The 24112-nt window shown below is 39.1% G+C and overlaps 1 protein-coding gene across 2 annotated transcripts in view; it reads left to right on the forward strand.

Annotated features, from left to right (window-relative positions):
* The first annotated feature begins 18603 nt into the window (after window positions 1-18603).
* The window catches only part of HSD17B4 (hydroxysteroid 17-beta dehydrogenase 4), a 91706-nt gene continuing 86197 nt past the window's right edge, over window positions 18604-24112 (forward strand). For both annotated transcript variants that reach the window (XR_003792627.1, XM_029216341.1), the window contains exons 1-2: window positions 18604-18788; window positions 23138-23191. Coding sequence is in view for 1 of the 2 variants with exons in the window: in XM_029216341.1 (XP_029072174.1) it covers window positions 18731-18788; window positions 23138-23191 (112 nt within the window). In the remaining variant the exon portion in view is untranslated. The remainder of the gene's footprint in view (window positions 18789-23137; window positions 23192-24112) is intronic.

Below are 24112 nucleotides of genomic sequence, written 5' to 3' on the forward strand. Positions count from 1 at the left end.
TTTCCCAAATAACAGAATAGGACACAAGTCCCGAGTTTCCATTTCCCTATGACTGTGCTTCTGCTAGGAGGGGAACGTATTTCCGAATTCTCTCCAAACCCAACTCTACCTTCTGATCAAGGTGGCCTTAATGTTCTCTGCTGCCTTTTGTTCCCAGAGTTGAGTTCAGTTTCTCTCTATGATTGCAGTAGTCTTGACCCCTAAGCAATAGTATTTTTTTTTTTTTAAATTTTTAGTGTTGGCTGCATTGGGTCTTCATTGCTGCACACGGGCTTTCTCTAGTTGTGGCGAGCGGGGGCTACTCTTCATTGCGGTGCTTGGGCTTCTCACTGTGGTGGCTTCTCTTGTTGCAAAGCACGGGCTCTAGGTGCTCGGGCTTCAGTAGTTGTGGCACGTGGGCTCACTAGTTGTGGCTCACGCGCTCTAGAGCACAGACTCAGTAGTTGTGGCGCACAGGCTTAGTTGCTCCGCGGCATGTGGGATCTTCCTGGACCAGGGATCGAACCTGTGTCCCTTGCATTGGCAGGTGGATTCTTAACAACTGCACCACCAGGGAAGTCCCTAAAATAGTCTTGAATGAAGTCTTCCTTGCCTATTTAACCCCATCAATGCAGTTTTTCTTTGACACTGTCCCAGTTTTTTGACACTGACAATTCCATTTTTTTTTTGCAATATCAATCTCTATTCACACCCCTCTTAAAGCATGTACAATATTTCATGCTCCTAACATGTAGTGCCTCTGAGCTGTCAAATTCTTTGACCATTTATTAGAGAGTCTGGCTATTTTGTCTCTATGATTAAAAAAAAAGGACAGGTTGTCTGATATTTACAGAGAATCCCAGGTAAATTTTATTGGCATCATTTGAAAAGTACTTAGTGGATTCTTTTTTAAATATAAAAACTATTTTCAAAGAACAGATTGAAAAATAGAAAGTTGTTCCCTTTTAGTTCCCCAAATTTTATCAGGTTCTGCAGGTTATTTCCCACAGCTGTGCTTTATGAGAGGCAATGAATCGTATTTATTCAGCAGCTTCTCTGGGGCTGTGAACGCTGAGCTCTTGCTCAGAATTAGCATAAGTAAGCAGCACATTCCCGGTTGTCAGGCACTTTTGAGCCTCCAAGTCACCCTCAAGGGAGGCATAACACAGACCAGCCTACAGTGCTTCCACCTATTTCAGCTCTGTGCTTGCTGCCCTACCGATCACTTTAAAATGCAAATATCTCCTTTACTATTTGAGGATTCATGCCTGCTTCTCCCTTTCTCATTAAATTATCCCTCCACCCACCCCACACCAAGGTGGGTCTCTGGATTGCAGACCAGTTGCCAAGAACCTTAAGAAGAACTGAAAACCTTTCACCTTCTACCCCACTTTCCTCTCCTTTTTTATTTGCTGTGGTCTCCGTGGCTGAGAACTATTTCTGGAGCAGTGCAGGCTGACAGTCGAACCTTAGTGTGCTTCTTACTTCAGCGTTTCACCCAAGTAGATCTCAATCTCATGCTGGCCTCCGGAATAGAGGCTCCTTAGAATATTTTGCTCCCTTCGCACCTGCCTTTAATGGTAACTAGAAGTAGATATAATGATCTCCAGGTGCACCTATAACCATCCTCAAACAATCTGGATTTCAATTATTCAGTTTACTGTGGCCAGGGACCAGGACTCACCTTTCTTAGGGAACTGTAAATTCTACTTACTCCCTATTTCCTCTCCATTTGGGCTCTTTACTGCCCTTCCTGTCCCCTGCCTCCCACCATCAAATCAGGAGAATCTTTGGCTGTCATGGTGTCATGGTAGGAAGTCTATCTCTAACTCTGTTTTCAAATCTATTCAGACTCAGGATTTTGCCTTTAGAATCCCAAATGCCTTCTTTTTGCTATAAAATTATTTTCTTTATGAATGTCTCACAGTTTAGGTGCGTGAATGGTGAAAAGGCCACGGTCTTATAAAAAAACCCAAAAGATTAAAAGAGGAGAACTTCTGCTGATATTTCAAAATATGATGCCACCACATAAATACCATGCCGACTGAAGAAGGCATTTTAGTATAGATGCTGTCTTTTAGTATCTTTAAGCAGAAATCCACTTAAAAGATATAAAAGCCCAAGCTCTACTTTTTATGTTCCTTAACCTCAAATAAAAGGGAAGTTGATTTGGGCAGAGATTAAACATAACAAATACAAAACTCACTTTCCTACCCATAGATGAGTTCCATTTAAAATAAATATTTTTTATCAAATCATCCCATTGTACACTTGAAATATCTTAGTTTTATTTCTCAATTATACCTCAATAATGCTAAAAAATAGAATAATATTTTTTCAGGAGCAATTTTGTATTGGTGACTGTAAATTATGATTTAAATCTGGCACAGTCACTGGTAAGTGTTGCTTGAAATGCAGGCAGGGGATAAGCAAGTACTTCATAGAGTTTACAAAATGAAAGTAGGATACTACCACAAAGTCACAATTATCTTTCACAATGTGTATTAATATTTTCCTGCTGAAAATTCCATACATTTTACCTGTTAATGAAGACCGTTTAAGTTAAAATTCCCTTTCTGAACAGGAATACTGTCCATATATACTATATATATATATACACACAGACTAATATTACACTTCTATTATTATACTATTATATATAATTATATATACTATTATATTTATGTAGTTATATATACATAATATATTAAACTAGTTATTTACTATTAAGCTATTTAGCTATCACAATTAAGCAAGTTTTCAAAGAGATTCTTTCCAAATGTGTGCTTCTTTTCCCAATACACATTATAAATATTTCAACAAGGAAAAGAATATGAAATGTTTGCAGAGTTCTTGTACACAACACATTTTTGTTCAGAAATAATGACTTCAAGGATTCTATTCAAAAATAAAGCTTTGCAGGAAGTTGAAGAGGAAGCCCTTACTCCTTGCCCCTTCATTTCTTTGTGTCCTGAAATTTGTGACTCAGTGCAATGAAAATAATCAGAATGAAACCTTGCCCAGAGGGAAGTCCTCTCAAATTCTGGTGGGGTTCCACTGTCCTCCTCCAGCATCATCCCTCATTTTCTTTGGAATATTGTAAATTTTAAGACCTGCTAGTAGAATCTATATCAAATATATTTTATTGGGAAAGAGATTTTGAGGTGGAATAAAAGCATATTTTCTTAATCCTTTCATATTCTGATCGATTTACTTTAATCTGGATTAACTAAAATTCCTGAAGACCCTAAGAAATTATATGAGATTTCACTTCAGAGAACATTCTTCTCATATGTAAAACTACAATGCAATTAGGAAGCCAGGAATGGTGTTTGAACTCAGTACTCTTGAAGCAGAGAAAAGAAGTTTATTTGCCTTTACACAATTTTCATTCTTTTTGTGGCTATTCTTAAGTCTCACTGAGGGCAAGTTTCTCTATTGCTAATAAGCATTCCCAGTAATTTAGGGCACCTCCTGTTTTCCCAAATATTTGTTGGTGCAAATAAAATCTGTTTTTCTCTTATGTTTTTTCCCACCATATTTGCAGGGGCCTATATTGATGTATTTAATTTTGAAAAGTGTTATCGGATACCTTAAAAGAGAGTCAGTCCTTCTCATGCTGAGAAGTTAAACCTAAGATACGTATTGTTGAGTTTTAAAGGTATGTTGGGTGTAGTTTGAATCAAAATATAGGCCATGTGGCACATTTGAAATGCACCTTATGCCCTTGGGAGTGCCCCAGAGAGAAGGGTAGTCATCTTCCAGAGCAGATGGAATGCTGTGATTAGAGACCCCAGTGACTGTTAATGGTAGGTGGCATGGCATATATATCATGACATTTGGATAGTAAAAACAGATGTTTCTAATAAAATTTTCAGATCAAAGCTCTGAAAGCAGACACTCTAATTTGAATAACTTTGTAGCATGTTTCTGGGTGACCAGTAGCAGAAAGTTATTTTGCAATAGTTAACAGTTTTCCTGAGCTACAATCATCAAGCTCCCTACTGAGTAATAAAAACATGCCAAGTTCTTTGAGGTTAAGTTACTTGGGTAAGTTACTTCAGTTCCCTCAGCATGAATTTGTTTATTCGTTACATGTACATAGGACCTGGCTCTGTAAGCACATGGTAATCACCTGATTTTCAACAAATGAGTGCACACCTACCTTATTAATAGGTAGGTATTTAAAAGATTAAATGAGATAAAATAATATCATGTAAGCAAAAGTTTCATCATGCACTTGGCATCCATTAAACACTAACCGCTTGAGTGTCTTTATCCCTTTTTCACAAAGTGGCTTCACATCTAATACCTTATTTAGACCAGACAATTTCTAGTTTTTATTTAGGGTACATGTTACCTTCATTTTCAAACAAAACACTGAGATTCAGAGAAACTAATTGGCTTTCCAATGTCCATGTGGCCAGTGCATATCTGAGCCTGGAGTAAATATTCAGATATTCAAGGTTCTGTTTCAGGTCCTAACTTCCAGCCCTGCCACTACTATCCATCTGCTTCCACTTTGGGGGTCTGGTTTTCTCTTCTATAAATTGAAGGAGTTGAAGTTGTTGGGTATGGTATCAACTAATATATGGCACAATCAACCACATCATCTCAGTATCCCACAGCAATATGCATTTACCTAGATCACAAATCCATAGTTCACCTGAGGGTCTCCTATTCTAGGCTGGGTACATCCCTGGCTGGCTCAGCCCTGTAGGTCTCTAATCCTTCTCCTCAGCTAGCCCAGGCTTACTCTCCTGCTCTGACAGATGTGAAAGAGAGCAGGCACAATAGCACAAACTGTTTTCTATTAACACTCCATTAACCCAAGCAGATCATGTGGCAAACCCGAAAACAAGGGGTAGGGAAGTATCTTCTGTCTCTTTCCTGGGAGAAGGTACTGCCAGGTCGTATGTGAAGGATGTGGATAAGGGCAGGGTAAAGAACTGAGGACATTAATGCCGTGTATTTCAACTGCTAAGATTGCTTTTAGCTCCAGCACGTTGTGATTTTCTTCCAATTTACATTTGGTTGGCAGAGTCTCTTTTCCTTATTTCTTAATGTTTTTCTTTTTTAAAAAAGTGTTATTTTTTAAAATTAATTTTTATTGGAGTATATTTGCTTTACAATGTTGTGTTAGTTTCTGCTGTACAGCAAAGTGAATTAGTTATGTGTATACATATATCCCCTCTTTTTAAGATTTCCTTCCCGTTTAGGTCACCACAGAGCACTGAGTAGAGTTCCCTGTGCTATACAGTAGGCTATCATTAGTTATCTATTTTGTACATAGTAGTGTATATATGTCAGTCCTAATCTCCCAGTTCATCCCACCCCCCCTTCCCCCCTTGGTATCCATAAGTTTGTTCTCTACATCTCTGTCTATATTTCTGCTTTGCAAATAGGTTCATCTGTACCACTTTTCTAGATTCCACATATAAGATATATTATATGATATTTTTCTCTTTCTGACTTACCTCACTGTGTATGACAGACTCTAGGTCTATCCACGTCTCTGCAAATGGCACTATTTCGTTCCTTTTTACAGCTGAGTAATATTCCAGTGTATATATGTACCATATCTTCTTTATCCATTCATCTGTTGATGGACATTTAGGTTGCTTCCATGACTTGGCTATTGTAAATAGTGCTGCAGTGAACATTGGGGTGCATGTGTCTTTTTGAATTATGGTTTTCTTTGGGTATATGCCCAGTAGTGGGATTGCTGAGTTATATGGTAGTTCTATTTTTAGTTTTTTGAGGAACCTCCATACTGTTCTCCATAGTGGAGCTGTACCAATTTACATTCCCACCAACAGTGCAAGAGGGTTCCCTTTTCTCCACATCCTCTCCAGCATTCATTGTTTGTAGATTTTTTGATGATGGCCATTCTGACCAGTGTGAGGTGATACCCCATAACCTCTTCACACTCTTTTCAGATCAAAATCCCTATATTCTGCATCTAGGAAGGACAAATTATTTCCCTCTTTTCTGTTTAAACAAAAAAACCTGCATCTGTGTGAACCCTGAGAGCATATTCACGATGAAGAAATTATAGTGCTCCAACCTCCTATGAGATTGTCCTTTAATATTGCCTTCTGGAACAATATGTTCAGGGAACAGCAAGATCAACATATAAAAAAAACACAGAATGGCAAACTGACATGAGTTTTCTGCCCTTCAGTGAATTCCTGTTTGCCCTAGGCAACTTGAAAAACATTGACACTAATTATTAGAGAAGTGCAAATCGTAATGTTTTTGTTTCTATGTCCATCATTGATATTGACCTATAATTTCCTTTTTTTGTGATATCTTTGTCTGGTTTTGGTATCAGGGTGATGGTGGCCTCGTAGAATGAGTTTGGGAGTGTTCCTCCCTCTGTAATTTTTTGGAAGAGTTTGAGAAGGATAGGTGTTAGCTCTTCTCTAAATGTTTGATAGAATTTGCCTGTGAAGCCATCTGGTCCTGGACTTTTCTTTGTTGGAAGATTTTTAATTACAGTTTCAATTTCATTACTTGTGATTTGTCTGTTTATATTTTCTAATTCTTCCTGGTTCAGTCTTGGAAAGTTGTACCTTTCCAAGAATTTGTCCATTTCTTCTAGGTTGTCAATTTTATTGGCATATAGTTGCTTGTAGTAGTCTCTTAGGATGCTTTGTATTTCTGTGGTGTTTGTTGTAACTTCTCCTTTTTCATTTCTAATTTTATTGATTTGAGTCCTCTCTCTTTTTTTCTTGATGAGTCTGGCTAAAGGTTTATCAATTTTGTTTATTTTCTCAAAGAACCAACTCTTAGTTTTACTGACCTTATTTATTTATTGCAATTGTTTTCTTAATTTCTATTTAGTTTATTTCTGCTCTGATCTTTTTGATTTCTTTCCTCCTACTAACTTTGGGGCTTTTTTTTTGTTGTTGTTCTTCTTTCTCTAGTTGCTTTAGGTGTAAGGTTAGATTGTTTATTTGAGATTTTTCTAGTTTCTTGAGGTGAGATTGAATTGCTATAAACTTCCCTTTTAGAACTGCTTTTGCTGAGTCCCATAGCTTTTTGGTCATCGTGTTTTCGTTGTCATTTGTTTCTAGGTATTTTTTGATTTCCTCTTTGATTTCTTCAGTGATCTCTTGGTTATTTAGTAGCATGCTGTTTAGCTATCATGTGTTTGTGTTTTTTACAGTTTTTTTCCTGTAATTGATTTCCAGTCTCATAGCGTTGTGGTCAGAAAAGATGCTTGATACGATTTCAATTTTCTTAAATTTACTGAGCCTTGATTTGTGACCCAAGATGTGATCTATCCCGGAGAATGTTCCCTGTGCACTTGAGAAGAAAGTGTATTCTGCCACTTCTGGGTGGAATGTCCTATAAATATCAATTAAATCTATCTGGTCTATTGTGTCATTTAAAGCTGTGTTTCCTTATTTATTTTCTGTCTGGATGATCTGTCCATTGGTGTAAGTGGCGTGTTAAAGTCCCCCACTATTATTATTATTTTTAAAAAAATATTTATTTATTTATTTTCGGCTGCATCGGGTCTTAGTTGTGGCATGCAGGATGTTTGTTGTGGTGCACGGGCTTCTCTCTAGTTGTGGTGCAGGGCTCCAGAGCGTGTGGGCTCAGTAGTTGTGGTGCGCAGGCTCTCTAGTTGTGGCACGTGGGCTCCAGAGTGCATGGGCTCTGTAGTTGCGGCACATGGGCTTAGTTGCCCCACGACATGTGGGATCATAATTCCCTGACCAGGGATCGAACCTGCGTCCCCTACATTGGAAGGCAGATTCTTAACCACTGGACCGCCAGGGAAGTTCCCCCCCAACTATTATTGTGTTACTGTTGATTTCCGCTTTTATGGCTCTTAGCATTTGCCTTATGTATTGAGGTACTTCTATGTTGGCTGCATAAATATTTACGATTATTATATCTTCTTTTTGGATTGATCCCTTGATCATTATGTAGTAATGTCTCTTTATCTCTTATAACAGTCTTTATTTTAAAGTCTATTTTAACTGATATGAGCATTGCTACTCCAGCTTTCTTTTGATTTCCATTCCCATGGAATATCTTTTTCCATCCCCTCACTTTCAGTCTTTATGTGTCTCTGGGTCTAAAGTGGGTCTCTTGTAGACAGCATATATACAGGTCTTGCTTTTGTATCCATTCAGCCAGTCTGTGTCTTTTGTTTGGAGCATTTAATCCATTTGCATTCAAGGTAATTATTGATATATGTGTTCCTATTACCATTTTCTTAATTGTTTTGGGTTTGTTTTTGTGGGGTTTCTTCTTCTCTTGTGTTTCCCACCTAGAGAAGTTCCTTGAGCATTTGTTGTAAAGTTAGTTTGGTTGTGTTGAATTCTCTTAGCTTTTGCTTGTCTGTAAAGCTTTGGATTTCTCCATCGAATCTGAATGAGATCCTTGCTGGGTAGAGTAATCTTGGCTGTAGGCTTTTCCTTTTCATCACTTTAAATGTATCATGCCACTGCCTTCTGGCCTGCAGAGTTTCTGCTGAAAAATCAGCTGATAACCTTATGGGGATTCCCTTGTAGGTTATTTGTTGCTTTCCCTTGCTGCATTTAATATTTTTTCTTTGAATTTAATTCTTGTTAGTTTGATTAATATATGTCTTCGTGTGTTTCTCCTTGGGTTTCTCCTGTATGGGACTCTCTGTGCTTCCTGGACTTGGGTGGATATTTCCTTTCCCATGTTAGGGAAGTTTTCAACTATAATCTCTTCAAATATTTTCTCAGACCCTTTCTCTTTCTCTTCTTCTTCTGGGACCCCTATAATTTAAATGTTTGTTCATTTAATGTTGTCCCAGAGGTCTCTGAGACAGTCCTCATTTCCTTTTTCTTTTTTCTTTATTTTGCTCCTCAGCCGTTATTTCCGCCATTCTATCTTCCAGCTCACTTATTCATTCTTCTGCTTCAGTTATTCTGCTATTGATTCCTTCTAGTGTATTTTTCATTTCAGTTATTGTGTTGTTCATCACTGTTTGTTCGTTAGTTCTTCTAGGTCCTTGTTAAACATTTCTTGTATTTTCTCAATCCATGCCTCCATTCTATTTCTGAGATTTTGGATCATCTTTACTACCATTACTCTGAATTCTTTTTCAGGTAGGTTGCCTATTTCCTCTTCATTTATTTGATCTTTTAGGTTTTTACCTTGCTCCTTCTTCTGTAACATATTTTTATGTCATATCATGTTTTTTGATGGCTGGGGCTGTGTTCCCGTCTTACTGGTTGTTTGGCCTGAGGCGTCCAACACTGGAGTTCGCAGTCCAACACTGACAGTTGTGTAGAGCCAGGTCTTGGTGCCAAAATGAGGACCTCTGGGAGTCCTCACACCAATTAATATTCCCTGGGGTCTGAAGTTCTTTGTTAGTCCAGCTGTTTGGACTCAGCACTCCCACCACAGGATCTCAGGCCTGACCCCTGTCCTGGGAACCAAGATCCTGCAAGCTGCAGGGTGCAGCAAAAAAAAAAAAAAAAAAAAAGGCAACAAACAAAAAGGAGGAGAACAATAACAAAGAATAAAAAATAAAAAAGTTAGAAAAATAAAAAATATATTAGAAAAAATAATAATATAAATGAAACAACAACAAAAAGGCAAAACAGAACCACAACAGCAAAAAAAAAAAAAAAAAAAAATACCGGAAAAGGCCTTGGGGGGTTAGATGGGGGGGCGGGGCTTAGGCAGGGGCAGCTGGGCCTAGGCTCAGTGCGGCTGGAGGGGGCCCCGGAGGGCGGAGGTTCAGGCCCGGGACCCCAGCAGGCTTGCTGGGGCCCAAGCAGGTCAAGAAAATGCTGGCTGCATTCCCCTCCGATTCCCTGATCCCCCGAAGTTCTCTCCCTGTCTCCACTGATCCCTTCACCATGAGTGGGCCCCTCAGAGCATGGGAACCCCTCCCCTCCCCCAGCTGCCCCTTGGGGTACTGGTTCTCTCTCGCCTCTACTTCTCCTCCCTCCCCCCTCCCTCCCATGCCCACAGGACATGCGTGACTGGAGGGGGCCCCAGAGGGTGGAGGTTCAGGCCTGGGACCCCAGCAGGCTTGCTGGGGCCCAAGCAAGTGAGGGACATGCTGGCCACATTCCCCTCTGATCCCCTGAAGGTATCTCCCTGTCCCTGCTGATCCCCTAGTGGTGAGTGGGCCCCTCTGGGTGATGGAACCCCTCCTCTCCCCCAGCCGCCCCTCAGGAGCACCAGTCCTATCCTGCCTCCACTTTTGCTTCCCTCTTCCCAACCCCCCACGTCCTACCTGGTTGTGCAGGGGTTCCTCCTGTCCCCTTAGGTGTCCAAGGTCCCCCACCAGAGCCTGGTAGGTGCCCTAGTTGTGAGGAGATGTGAATTCTGCATCCCCCTATTCTGCCACCTTGACTTCACCTGCCCCCCATCCTGGGAATAAAGCTCCTTGACATGGGTCTTGGTAGTAATTTCTTGAATGTGATACTTAAAGCACAAGCAACAAAATCAAAAATAAACAAGTGGGACTACATCAAACTAAAAAGCTTCTGTACAGCAAAAGAAACCACCAACAAAGTGAAAAAACAGCCTATGGAATGGGAAAAATATATGAAACCCTATAACTGATTAGAGATTAATATCCAAAATATATATAGAACTTACACAAATCAGCAGCAAAAAAAACCAAACAGTGAAAAAATGGGCAAAGAACCTGCATAGACATTTCTTCAAAGAAGATATAAGAAAGACCAACAGGCACATGGAAAAAATGCTCAACGTTACTAGTAACTAAGGAAATGCATTAAAACTGCAATGAGACATCACCTCGCACTTGTTAGAATGGCCATTATAAACAAGACAAGAGATAACAAATGCTGGTATGGATGAGGAGAAAGGGTTTGGTGGGATTGTAAATTGGTACAGCCACTGCAAAACAATATGGAGGATCCTCAAAAAATTAAAAATAGATTACCATATTACCCAGCAATTCTAATACTTCTGGGAATATATACAAAGAACATGAAAACTCTAATTCAAAAGATATCTGCCCTCCCATATTCATAGCAGCATTATTTACAATAGCCAAGAGATGGAAACAACCTAAGTGTACATTGGTAGATAAAATGAGTAAAGAAGTTGTGGAATCTGTCACAAAATGGAATATTATTCAGTCAGAAAAATGAGGAAATTCTACTATTTCTGACAATGTATGGACCTTAAAGGCATTATGCTAAGTGAAATAAATCAGACAGAGAATGACAAATACTGTGTCATCTCACTTATATGTGGAATCTAAAAAAAAATGTCAAACTCATAGAAAAAGAGATCAGACTTGTAGTTACCAGAGGCTGAGGGTGGGGGGAAGGGCAATTGGAGGAAGGTGGTTAAAAGGTACAAACTTCTAGTTATTAGATAAATAAATATTAGGGATGTAATGTACAACATGATGACTATAGCTAGCACTGCTGTGTGTTGTATAGGAAAGTTGTTAAGAGAGTAAACCCTGAAAGTTCTCGTAACAAGGAGAAACAGTTTTTTCCTTTTTGCTTATTTTCTCTTTTTATTGTATCTATATGTGAGCTGAGCCTATTGTGGTAGTTGCTTCACAGTATACGCAAATCAAAAAATCAAACCATCCTGCTGTAGACCATAAAGTTATATTATGATGTATGTCAATTATTTCTCAATAATTGGAAAACTGGAAAAAATAAAGAAATAAAAAACCAAACTAAATTAAACTTTTGTTCATTTGAATATTTTCTTTCTGGCTACCTAGAAGATTTCATCTTTTCTTCAATATTCTGTAATTTTACCATTATGTAGTCAGGTTTAGTTTTGTTTGTATTTATCTTGCCTGAATATTCTAAAATTAGATGGTTTATGTATTTTGCATCAGTTTTGGTTAATTGTCAGTCATTATTTACTCAAATATTGCTTTTTCTTCATGTTCTCTGTTCTCTACTTTGGAATTCTTACATATCTCTTTGACCTTTAAGTTTTTTCCAGTATTTCATGTTTTTATTTTTTCCATGTGCTTATTTCACATATTTTATTTGACCTATCTCAGATCACTAATTCTATCATGTGTAATTTGATAGTAAATACATTTTTGAAATTCTTAATTTAGTCATTATATTTTTATTATTTAAAAAATCCATTAGATGATTTAAAATTTTCCATTCATGGCTTAAATTTTCAATCATTTTTTATTACCTTGAACCAAATAAGAATAATTATTTTGAAATCTATGGTCAGTAACTCTTATCTGGAAGCTCTTGTTGTCTGTTTTATAACCTTTGATTTCTCATGGATTTTGTTCACATTGTCTTGTTTCTTCAAATGCCTGGCCATTTAAAGCTATATGCTGGAATGTATATGTGTACATATATACACATGCACACACACACATGAATGTATATATATACATATTAATATGTATATATATAATATTTTATATATAATATATTCTAGAGTATATTTAAATATGTATATTCCAGCATATGTTAAATATATATGTATATGTGAAAGATAATTTAAAGTTTTTAATATAGTATAATATGCATAATATTCATATTATCTAGCATAATATATAATATGCTAGACTTTATATAACACCAGCTGACATTTTTTAAACAATTTTTAAAAATTGAAGTATAGTTAATTTACAATGTTGTGTTAGTTTCAGATGTACAGCAAAGTGATTCAGTTATACATATGTAGATATATCTATTCTTTTTCAGATTCTTTTCCATTATAGGTTGTTACAAGATATTGAATATAGTTCCCTGTGCTATACAGTAGGTCCTCATTGTGTATCTATTTATATATAGTATTGTGTATATGTTAATCCCAACCTCCTAATTTATTTTCCCCCCACGCCCCCTGCTATCCCATTTGGTAACCATAAGTTTGCTTTCTATGTCTGTGAGTCTATTTCTGTTTTGTAAATAAGTTCATTTGTATCATTTTTTTAGATTCCACATATAAGTCATATCATATGATAATTGTCTTTCTCTGACTTACCTCACTTAATATGATATTCTCTAGGTCCATCCATGTTGCTGCAAATGGCATTATTTCATTCCTTTTTTGGTTGAGTAATATTCCATTGTATATATATATATATATATACCATACCTTCTTTATCCAGTCATCTGTTGATGGACATATGGGTTGTTTCCATGTCTTAGCTATTGTAAATAGTCCTGCTGTGAACACTGGGGTACATGTATATCTTTGAATTAGAGTTTTCTTCAGATATATGCCCAGAAGTAGGATTGCAGGATCATATGGTAACTCGACTTTTATTTTTTTAAGGAATCTCTATACTGTTTTCCACAGTGGCTGCACCAGTTTACATTCCCACCAACAGTGTAGGAGGGTTCCTTTTTCTCCACACCCACTCCAGTATTTATTATTTGTAGACTTTTTAATGATGGCCATTCTGACTGGTGTGAGGGGATACCTCATTGTAGTTTTGATTTGCATTTCCCTAATAATTATCAATATTGAGCATCTTTTCATGTGCCTGTTGGCCATCTGTATGTCATCTTTGGAGAAACATCTATTTGGGTCCTCTTCACATTTTTTTTTGGGTCGTTTGTTATTTTGATAATGAGCTGTATGAGCTGCTTATATATTTTGGAAATGAATCCTGTGTCAGTAGCATCCTTTGCAAATGTTTTCTCCCAGTCTGTAGGCTGTCTTTTCATTTTGTTTATGGTTTCCTTTGTTGTGCAAAAACTTTTAAGTTTAATTTGTTTAGTTCCATTACTCTAGGAGACAGATCCAAAAAAGTATTGCTGCAATTTATGTCAAAGAGTCTTCTGCCTATGTTTTCCTCTAGGAGTTTTATAGTATCCAGTCTTTCATTTAAGTCTTTGATCCATTTTGAGTTTACTTTTGTATATGGTGTCAGAGAATGTTCTAATTTCATTCTTTTACATGACCAGTTTTCCCAGTACCACTTACTGAAGAGACTGTCTTTTCTCCAATGTGTATTCTTGCCTCCTTTGTCATAGATTAATTGACCATAAATGCATGGGTTTATTTCTGGGCTTTCTATCCTATTCCACTGATCTGTTTGTCTGTTTTTGTGCCAGTACCTTATTGTTTTGATTACTGTAGCTTTGTAGTGTGGTCTGAGGTCAGGGAGGATGATTCCTTCAAGCTCCATTCTTTCTCAGGATTGTTTTGGCTATTCAGGGTCTTTTGTGTCTCCGTACAAATTGTGAAATCTTTTGTTCCAGTTCTGTGAAAAAATGCCATTGGTAATTTGATAGGGATTGCATTGAACCTATAGATTGTCTTGGGTAGTATGGTCATTTTAACAATATTGATTCTTCCAATCCAAGAACAGGGTATATCTTTCCATCTGTTTGTGGAGTCTTTAATTTCTTTCATCAGCATCTTATAGTTTTCAGAGTACAGGTCTTTTGTCTCCTTAGGTTTATTCCTCTGTATTTCTTTTTGATGTGATGGTAAATGGGATTGTTTCCTTAATTTCTTTTTCTGATATTTTGTTGTCAGTGTATAGAAATGCAACAGATTTCAGTGTATTTGTTTTGTGTCCAGCAACTTTACCAGATTCATTGATGAGCTCTAGTAGTTTTCTGGCAGTGTCTTTAGGATGTTCTACGTATAGCATCAATCCCATTTACAAACAGTGACAGTTTTACTTCTTTTCCAATTTGGATTCCTTTTATTTCTTTTTCTTCTCTGATTGCTGTGGCTAGGACTTCCAAAACTATGTTCAGTAAAAGTGGTGAGAATGATCATACTTGTCTTCTTCCTGATCTTAGAGGAAATGCTTTAAGCTTTTCACCACTGAGTATGATGTTAGCTGTGGGTTTGTCATATATGACCTTTATTATGTTGAGGTATGTTCCCTTTTTTCTCCCTTTCTGAAGTGTTTTTATCATGAATGGATGTTGAATTTTATCAAAAGATTTTTCTGCTTTTCTGAGATGATCATATGGTTTTTATTCTCCAATTAGTTAATGTGTTTTATCACATTGATTGATTTGAGGATATTGAAAAATCCTCGCATCCCTGGAATAAATCCTACTTGATCATAGTTTATGATTGACAGTTTTATATCCAACTGAATTATCATTTAATACTGAGGGTGAAATGAAGATATTTTCAAGTAAAATAGTAAGAGTTTATCAACAGTAATCCCTGTTGATGCTGCATTGTGTTCCCTCAAAATTCTTCTGTTGAAACCCTGACCCCTAGGACCAGAAAATGTGAGTGTATTTAGAGACAGGGCCTTTAAAATGAAGATTAATTTAAAATGAGTCTGTTAGAGTGGGCCCTAATCCAGTCTAACTGGTGTCATGTAAGAAGAGGAAATTTGGACATACAGAGGAACACCGGGGTATCTGCTGCAAGAAAAGACCATGTGAAGACACAGTGAAAGGCAGCCATCTGCAGCCATTAGGAGAGGCCTCAAAAGAAACCAAACAAATCGACACCTTGATCTTAGCTTCCAGCCTCTCCAACTGTGAGAAAATAAATTTCGGTTTTTTAAGCCACTAGTCTGTGGTATTTGTTATGGCAGCCCTAGCAAGCTAATGAAGATTCTTATAAGAAGTACTAATACTTTAACTCCTAAATATTTTCAAATCGCAGCACACATATAAAATATTCCTGCAGTATTCTGACAGAAGTACACAGGGGTTGGGGTGCTGAACAACACAGGGGTTGAACAACCCCTTGAACAGCACAGGGGTTGGGGCGCTGACCCTCTGTGCAGTTGAAAGTCCTCATATAATTTATAGTTGGTCCTTCATATCCATGGTGCCACACCATGGATTCAACTAACCTCAGATCTTGTAGTACTGTAGCATTTACTATTGAAAAAAAATTCACCCATAAGTGGTCCTGCACAGTTCAAACTCATGTTGTTCAAGGGTCAACTCTAGATAAGAATGGTCACAGGTCAGAGATCAGCCAGGGCGTTCTAGCCATTCTGTTCTCCACAGCCGCACTAAGGGTTGAGGATATCAAAATTTCATGCACATCTGTAACCCATTCATGACACCTCATCTGGCAAGCTCTTTTCTAAAGGATAAACTTCAGGAAGAAGTAAAATGATCTCATAAGGAATGTCCGACATTCACGGAGGAAATTTCTTTCTATGTATCAACTGAACCCCAGGCAGAGTTTCAGGATGGCTATTAAAAAAAATTTTTTTTTAAACAGAAGGACACTAGCTGATGACTTCTCAGAGAGCTGAGCCCCAATCTCCTTTATCACCTTTACCTTCCAGGTATATTTTCCTGCTTCTGCACTTGGATTCCAGTAAGTTGTGAGGATAGATCTGTGAGTATAGCCCCATTCTCTGCTTTGGGTTTCTATCTGGAAATACAAAGATTTTTGTTTGATCCTAGCTTTATAATTCTCTTTTTGTATTTTATTTATCATCACTATGTCTTTTTTAAATTTTTTAAAATTTATTTTATTTTTGGCTGCGTTGGGTCTTCGTTGCTGCAAATGGGCTTTCTCTGGTTGCGGCGAGTGGGGGCTACTCTTTGTTGCAATGCATGGGCTTCTCATTGTGGTGGCTTCTCTTGTTGTGGAACACGGGCTCTAGGTGCCAGGGCTTCAGTAGTTGCAGCACGTGGGCTCAGTAGTTGTGGCTCGTGGGGTCTAGAGCACCAGATCAGTAGTTGTGGGGCACGGGCCTAGTTGCTCCACATCCTGTGGGATCTTCCCGGACCAGGGCTTGAACCCGTGTCCCCTGCATTGGCATGCAGATTCTTAACCACTGTGCCACTAGGGAAGCCCATATCATCACTATGTCTTTTGGACAGAGATAGTATATTGAGAGTGTGAACAAATGGAGACTTAATCAGAAACCAAACATAGCTATTATTCAAAAAGTTTCAGATTCCTCTTTGCCTAAGATATTGACTTATGAGACACCACATGAAGATTCATATGTTCAATTCAGTTGTGTTAAAATGCGTGACAATATCCAAAATGAAATTTCACGCTTGAAAATTGGACACCACTGAAGCTATTTAGTAACTATTTAGAAAGCATTATTTTCACCTTGGAAAATAAACATTAAAGTTTATATTTTCTAGTAAAATTATGTTTCCAAAAATGTTACTTCTGAGGCTTAGTTTATCTTATTATAAACTAGTTGTTCTCATTCAGGGGTTATCCCCACCCCACCCCAACTGAGGACATTTGGCAATGTCTGGAGGCAATTTTGATTTTTGTGACTTGGGGGGTTGCTACTGGCATCTAGTGGGTAGAGGTCAGGGATGTTTCTAGACATCTTACAGTGCACTGAACAACCCCACATAACAAAAAAATTATTGACCCCAAATTTCAATAGTGTCAAAATTGAGAAAACCTACATCATTTGACTGTACTCACCATCCAAAAGCAAAAATCATTTAGGAGCACCTGTTGACATTTTTTTGTCCCCTGAGATTCTGTTAGCAAGGCTGTTGCCCCAGAATCATATCCCTGCCCCTCCCTCGAATGGAAACCGGTTGTTCTTATCTAAGTTCAGGAGGAAGCTGCAAAGAGAAAAGCAAGGACTGGTTAGAACAACTAGACCCAAGATGACAGAAGATTTGACTTCCAGTAGACCTTGATCCTCATTATATGCGTTAGCATGCTAAAGGACCCATCCACCAGCACCATGACAGGTGACGATCGCCTTGACAACATCTGGAAAAGCCCATACAAGGACTGCAAAAGAGTGTTGCATCAGTTCTGTGTCCAAACCACAACCCTGTTCTCAGATAAGACGTGAGTATGCCTCCCACTCTTTCCAAATCCCTCCCTTTTACCTCGGCCCTCCTAAACATATGGTGTCTCTGTCCCAATTGGGTTGTGAAGTTGATTTGCGAACTAAATTTGCGCTTCTCCATTCTCTGGCCATTAATTAAAGCTTCTGCTGTCCCAGTTTCAGCATAGGTTTCATGATTGGCTGTGCGAATCTGAGCGGAAAAAGAACCTCCCTGGGTGTCGGCGCCTGGCTAGGACTTTAGTGAGGGTCCATTGGTAACAGTTCCATTTGGGAGGTCAGCCTGGGGGCCCAGGACTCTGCGTCTTTCCAGATGGTTTCCATCCAAGAGGTCCAAGGATTACATTCTAAGAAATCCTTTTTACCCCTTGCTATATATATATATATATATATATATATATATATATATTTTTTTTTTTTCCTGCGGTACACGGGTCTCTCACTGTTGCGGCCTCTCGTGTTGTGGAGCACAGGCTCCGGACGCGCAGGATCAGCGGCCATGGCTCACGGGCCCAGCCTTTCCGCAGCATGTGGGATCTTTCCGGACCGGGACACGAACCCGTGCCCCCTGAATCGGCAGGCGGACTCTCAACCACCGCGCCACCAGGGAAGCCCACCCCTTGCTATTTCTAAAAGCTACTTAAGAATAGGGGCTGCATCCTCGCCTAAATCCAGAAAACTCTTGTTGAGTGAATGACAAAACGATGGATGAAAGTATGAATGAAGTTAGGGTAGTCAATCATTTTACTACACAGGTCCCAGCAGCTCCCATTACTTCCGGCCGCAGAACTGGCCCTTTCAAGCCAAGCCTCTTGGGCAGGCTCTCGCCGCGACTGGAGGCATGCTGGACTACATTTCCCAGAGTTCCAAGGGATCGCTGCGCAGGCGCACTTGGAAAACTACGGCGTTTCTCTCCTCCGCAGAAACTGGCAGGTCATTGCCGTCCTGACCCAGCCTTTCCTCCTGTCCTCCTTGTCCCGCAGTCTGAACTCCAGTAGTTCTGCTAGTGTATGTGTGTCGCTGCAGGCTGGACTTATGGCCGTGCCGTTGAGGTTCGACGGGCGGGTGGTACTGGTCACCGGCGCGGGGGGAGGTGAGTACGCGAAGGCTAGAGGGCTGGCGTCCTCCAGCTCGCTCTCGTGCTGGGAGTCCCCCTTTTTTGGTCTAGAATCTGCACGCAGCCGTAGTTGCGATCTCAGCATCTGGGCTGCGGGCAGCGGTGGCGGGGCGGCTTGGGGAGCGAGCGACTGGACTCGGTGGGGTTGAGGGTGGGAGGACAGACAACGATTGTTCTCCGGGCGCCTAATCGGCGGAGGATGGAGAGAAGGGGCTGGCCAGCCTTGAGTGGGGAGCCAGAAACTCCTGGTGCAGCCCACTTCTCCACCCCCCCAACCCTGTGGGAGCTTCTCAAGGCTTCAGGTCTTGAGAGGAGAGAGGCCGGGCTCGGCTGCGGGTTGCAAAACTAGGTAAAATTCATCCCGACGCCCGTCTGTGCGTATCGATTGCGACTCTTCCTGTTAATAGACTCCCTAGGCCTCTGTCAAGTGTTTTAAACGTGGCTGAAAAGCCGTCTGGGGGCCGGAATCACCCCCGCAGGAGTAGAAATGTCAGCCCCTTGCCTTTGAAAAGTCAGTCATCTTTCCCTCTGTCGGATGATTTTAAGTTCTTGAGAGGGCCTTCTTTAAAAAAAGGCATCTGATAAGAGTCCTCCGTTTTGGACTTTGTGTGTTTATCAAGCGGATTGCAAACCCCAATGCCTGCAGGACTCAGGCAGGCGATAGAGGAATAAAATAAGAGTGGGGTGGGGGCAGTAGGAACTGGAGAGCAGAATGCCTGCAGGACTCAGGCAGGCGATAGAGGAATAAAATGAGAGTGGTGTGGGGGCAGTAGGAACTGGAGATCAGAGGCCTTTAAGGACCAGATCTTCCTGTATTTCAGAAGCCAAGTGGAGATTGGTTATGTGAAATAACCCTATTTTTATTTCTATTTATTTATTTGTTTATGGCTGCATCAGGTCTTTGTTGCGGTGCGCGGACCTCTCTTTGCGGTGGCTTCTCTTGTCGCAGAGCCGGGCTTTAGGCGCTTAGGCTTAGTTGCTCTACGGCATGTGGGATCTTCCCGGACCAGGGCTTGAACCCGTGTCCCCTGCACTGGCAGGTGGATTCTTAACCACTGCACCACCAGGGAAGTCCCAAAGTAACCCTATTTTTAAAGGACAAAATTTAAGACAAACCACTCATACCCACACGGATGCTTTGCAGTGAGGTTTTACACTATTTCCCGCCTGTCCATGATCTCTGTAATCTCCAAGTGCAGGGACCTTGACCTTATGGGCCTTTGATTACCCACTGGTAGTGCCTTATACCTAGAATGGACTTAATGCAGAATTAATTTGAATTATATATTAAAAGTCACAAACAGTGGAATTCTGACAGTTAATTCATACGTATTTTCATGTCTCCATTTATAAAATGGATTCGCATGCTTCCTTTCAGAAAATATCTTTAGTATTAATTGGTGGCCAAATGTTTTATATCCATAGCTATATTTATTCTAAAATGATTATGTTTTGGGGAAAACATTTTGTTTACACTTTGCTTTTGATGGAAATAAGTAATGCACTCATGTTTTAAACCTCTTTTGACAGTGAGTGATTCACAGTATGAAATACATTTTATACCAAGACCTGGTATACACACACACACTATATTTGAAACAAGCTCATGACACGGTACATAGTAAATGCAGTGCACTTTGAACTTTTCTATTCTTTTTCATTAAGTAAATGCAGATTACAACCCACTAAGTTGATTTTGTGAAGTATTAATGGGTTGTGACTAGAGAGTTCTGAATTTAGCACCTCCTGTTCATGAACTGATTCATATTTTAAAGAGCCTGGATTATGATACAATTACTAGCCATTAGATTTGAATACTGATCTGGGGCAGATATAATTTTGTGGTAAAGTTGAGAGTGTCATTAGGTCTACAGTGGGCCATCATTATGAAAGAGAGATTGAGATCTAATTCCAGTCCTATCATGAAGACTGTTGTCCTTGAGGTCTTGGGGTTCTCATTTAAGGATACATATCTGTAGAATTGAGGCACTGCTAAACATCCCAGGAGGGTGTCCGTGAATGCCTGCCAGGCCTTGTGTCTGGGAATTAGTCTGACTCCAACCCCTGCATGTTCTAGAGATGAATAGAAATATCTTTGCACTATTCAGGTGCTGTTGTTTAGCTTGGAATATTGAATAGTTTAATGGGAGACCTGGAAGGAGAGGTTTAGAATTGTCTAGGATTAAGGTAAACAATTTTGCCATGATGGGTGGGATAATGGGAATTCGTATTTATTAGCTGATTGTAGTAGTTGCTGGGGATGTAGTTGTGAGAGTGGTGGAGGTGGGCCATGGAAGAAGGGAGTCTGGCCATTGTGAATTTGAGATGGTTATAAAATAGCAAGCTGTAGATCTGGAGATAGTGAAGTGAGAAGTGTGTGAGTAGTTGGAGATTCTGGAGTCAGGAGAGGTTTCGAAGTCATTTGACTTCCTTTGATTGGTAAAGCTAGAAGGTGAAATAGTCCAGGAAGCTAATCTCAGAGGCTCTGTCAACTTGAAGCAGAGAAAAGTCTAACCCACTGAAGAGAGCACTGAACAAGCACTGTGAGAAAAGAATCAACTGATACTTGACAATGCTAAAGAAGTTAAGGTCTGAAGAGAAATGGGGAAGAGAGGACAGTTGACAATGAACTTAGGTGTGGGAGAAAGTTAAGACAGGATTTAAAAGAGGATTAAGAGAAAATAGAGGCTCTTGGCTTTAACTTTTTGTGCATTTTGACTGTAAAGATGTGCTGCGCATTGTGGGAAATGTAAAAGAACGACATAATCTCAACCTACAAGGATCTTCTAGTTTAGTTGGGGAGACAGACTAAGACACATAAAGTATTTAAATAATGTTTATGTAAGCACAGATATAAAAACATGGGAGGACACTTAGCGAACCTGTTAATGGACGAGTGGTGTTACGGGGAAACAGGGAGGAGAATGTCACTTTTAACTTTATATACAGATTTGTCTACAGTTTGCATGGGCCTTTATGGTAAAAGTAGATTACTTACATATCTTTTCAGAGTATTGTATAGCTTGGTTTTGAGATAATTCTCTGATTAACTTAGATCAATCTGTACTAGAGACATACCCCATTTCTTTCATCTGATGATTTTTCACTTTACCATTTTTTTTTTTTTTTGCGTTCTGGTTATGAGTATTTGATTTCTCTGAAAACCTCATGTTTAGAGCAAGTGCTTCAGCCTAGATCTGATAAAATATGAGGAGACTTGAGTTATTATATTGGGTGGGTTCTCTCTCATCCATTCAGAGTGGATTAAGCTTTAAAATAAATTATTTGGTGATCTTTTAGTTTTGGAAAACTTTATAGTTTGGGTTCTTTTTAGAAAACCCTGATAATTTAGCCATCTAAATATTTGTTTACTTGTTTATCAATTCAAATTAAATTAACTACCAATTAAATTTATCAATTACATTTTAAAAAACGTATGCATGTTAAAATGATTTAAACAATACAGAGGTAAGCTTTCCACCCCTTGTTGCTAGTTACACAATTCTGTTCCCCAGAGGTAACCACTAATTGCCAGTCTCTTATATAGTCTTCCTGAGATATTCTCTGCCTATAAAATTTATATAGGCACGTATCCATTTTTGGATGTATAAATTTACACCTCATACCTTTGAGTCTGAATTAAATATTTCCTGTGTTTGGTGATTATGTAGTCAAGGTTCAGAGCAGGATATAGAAACCACTAGATATTTGAAACAGGAAAGGACTTAATTTAGGCAGTTGGGTTTTAGGCAATTCCTCTTGGAATTCCTTGTGGAACAGTATAAAACTGGTCCATTAGTGGAGCCACTACCTCTGAGGCTACCATTGGAACTGCCACAGCCCAAATAGCCACTGGCCCCAGGGATCTAGAGAATGGAAGCTGCCATCCAGAAATTAGGGAGCTAGATCTAGAAGCTGCCACTATATCTGCTTAATACCTAGGAAGCCTCAAGAAATCAGCTTCTTAACCAACAGTAACATCCAAAAGTCACAGTAAGGTGGCTTCTGCCTCATTTCCTCCTTCTACATTTCATGCAAATGCGTTTAATGGTGGAACCAAATTCACATCTAGCATCCATCCTAGAAGCTAGGTAGAATGATAGGAAATGGTAGGTAGAATAGGTGGAAAATACAGTTTTAAGCTTTCCAACCCCTCAAAGTAGAAGTAGGTGAAGTAGAGGCTGAGAGTACCAATGAAGGCTCTACCCTTGTAATGTAATTAATTGTTCACCAGTTACTTTGCAATAGTGATTGAGTTGAGTGGACCAGAAAAATTATGCTAACATTTGCTCAACCTTCTGATTTTTTTCTTTTTTTTTCAATAGGATTGGGCCGAGCCTATGCCCTGGCTTTTGCAGAAAGAGGTGCATCAGTTGTTGGTAAGTTGATATATTTTTCTTTTCATTCAGTAGCTAGGAACTAAAATACACAGGTCACAGGTTGAGCCCATGTCTTCACAAGCCAGAGGCCTTTGTATTCACATCAAATAATTTGTCAAGGTCAAATTTCATCACTATTTTTTTCTTCTGCCAACAAAATTTTTTTCTCCGTTGAGGCTAACTTTGTAACTTACTTTTTAAAGTAAACTAGTTTCATAGAATTTGCAACTTAATAGAACTGAGAAAGATGAGCCGACATTCATTATATAAAAGGAAATTCTTGAATTTGGTATATTGTGGGCTGTAATTTTTCGATGTAGAAGACTGGTGCAAGATGAATCTTTGTAAGTGTAAATATATTGATAAGGTAAGAAATAAGTGCATTTTCATAACTGAATGTTTGGAATCGAGGAATCCAAAGTATTTTTTTTTAAATCTCTTTCATAAAAATTTTTCAAATGGAAGCTTTTATAACAGTTAAAAATTTTTTTAATTAAAGGGGCACTTGCATGAGTTTTATTGTGGGGGGATCAGTTGGAAGATGGTGTATTGAGGAATACACCAAAAGTGGGAGGTTTTAGTAATCTCAGTGGTTTGCCTGATGTACTTGGCAGTTGGTACGGACATAGGAGTGGATTTGTGTACAGCCAAGTCTTTGTGGGGAATATCTAAATGAGTGCAGGGTAGGTACGTAGGGCAGATGTATGGCCCAATATTTATTAATATCTTTCCTGGGCTAAAATTGTTGGCCCACATTGACCTCCCAATCCCAGTTTTCCTACATCTTATCAGGGAATACAGAGAGACAAATTTCTCCCAATTTGTTTACAGAGATGTGTAATAAAATACTGAACAAGCAGCCAGGTTTTCTAAACAAAGAAGACCTAAGCAGGATATTGAATATACTTTTCTTCCTCAGCA

This window comes from Monodon monoceros, unplaced genomic scaffold (genome assembly GCF_005190385.1).
Source record: "Monodon monoceros isolate NGI ecotype Baffin Bay Population unplaced genomic scaffold, NGI_Narwhal_1 Super_Scaffold_12, whole genome shotgun sequence".
In the NCBI taxonomy this organism is placed as follows: domain Eukaryota; kingdom Metazoa; phylum Chordata; class Mammalia; order Artiodactyla; family Monodontidae; genus Monodon; species Monodon monoceros.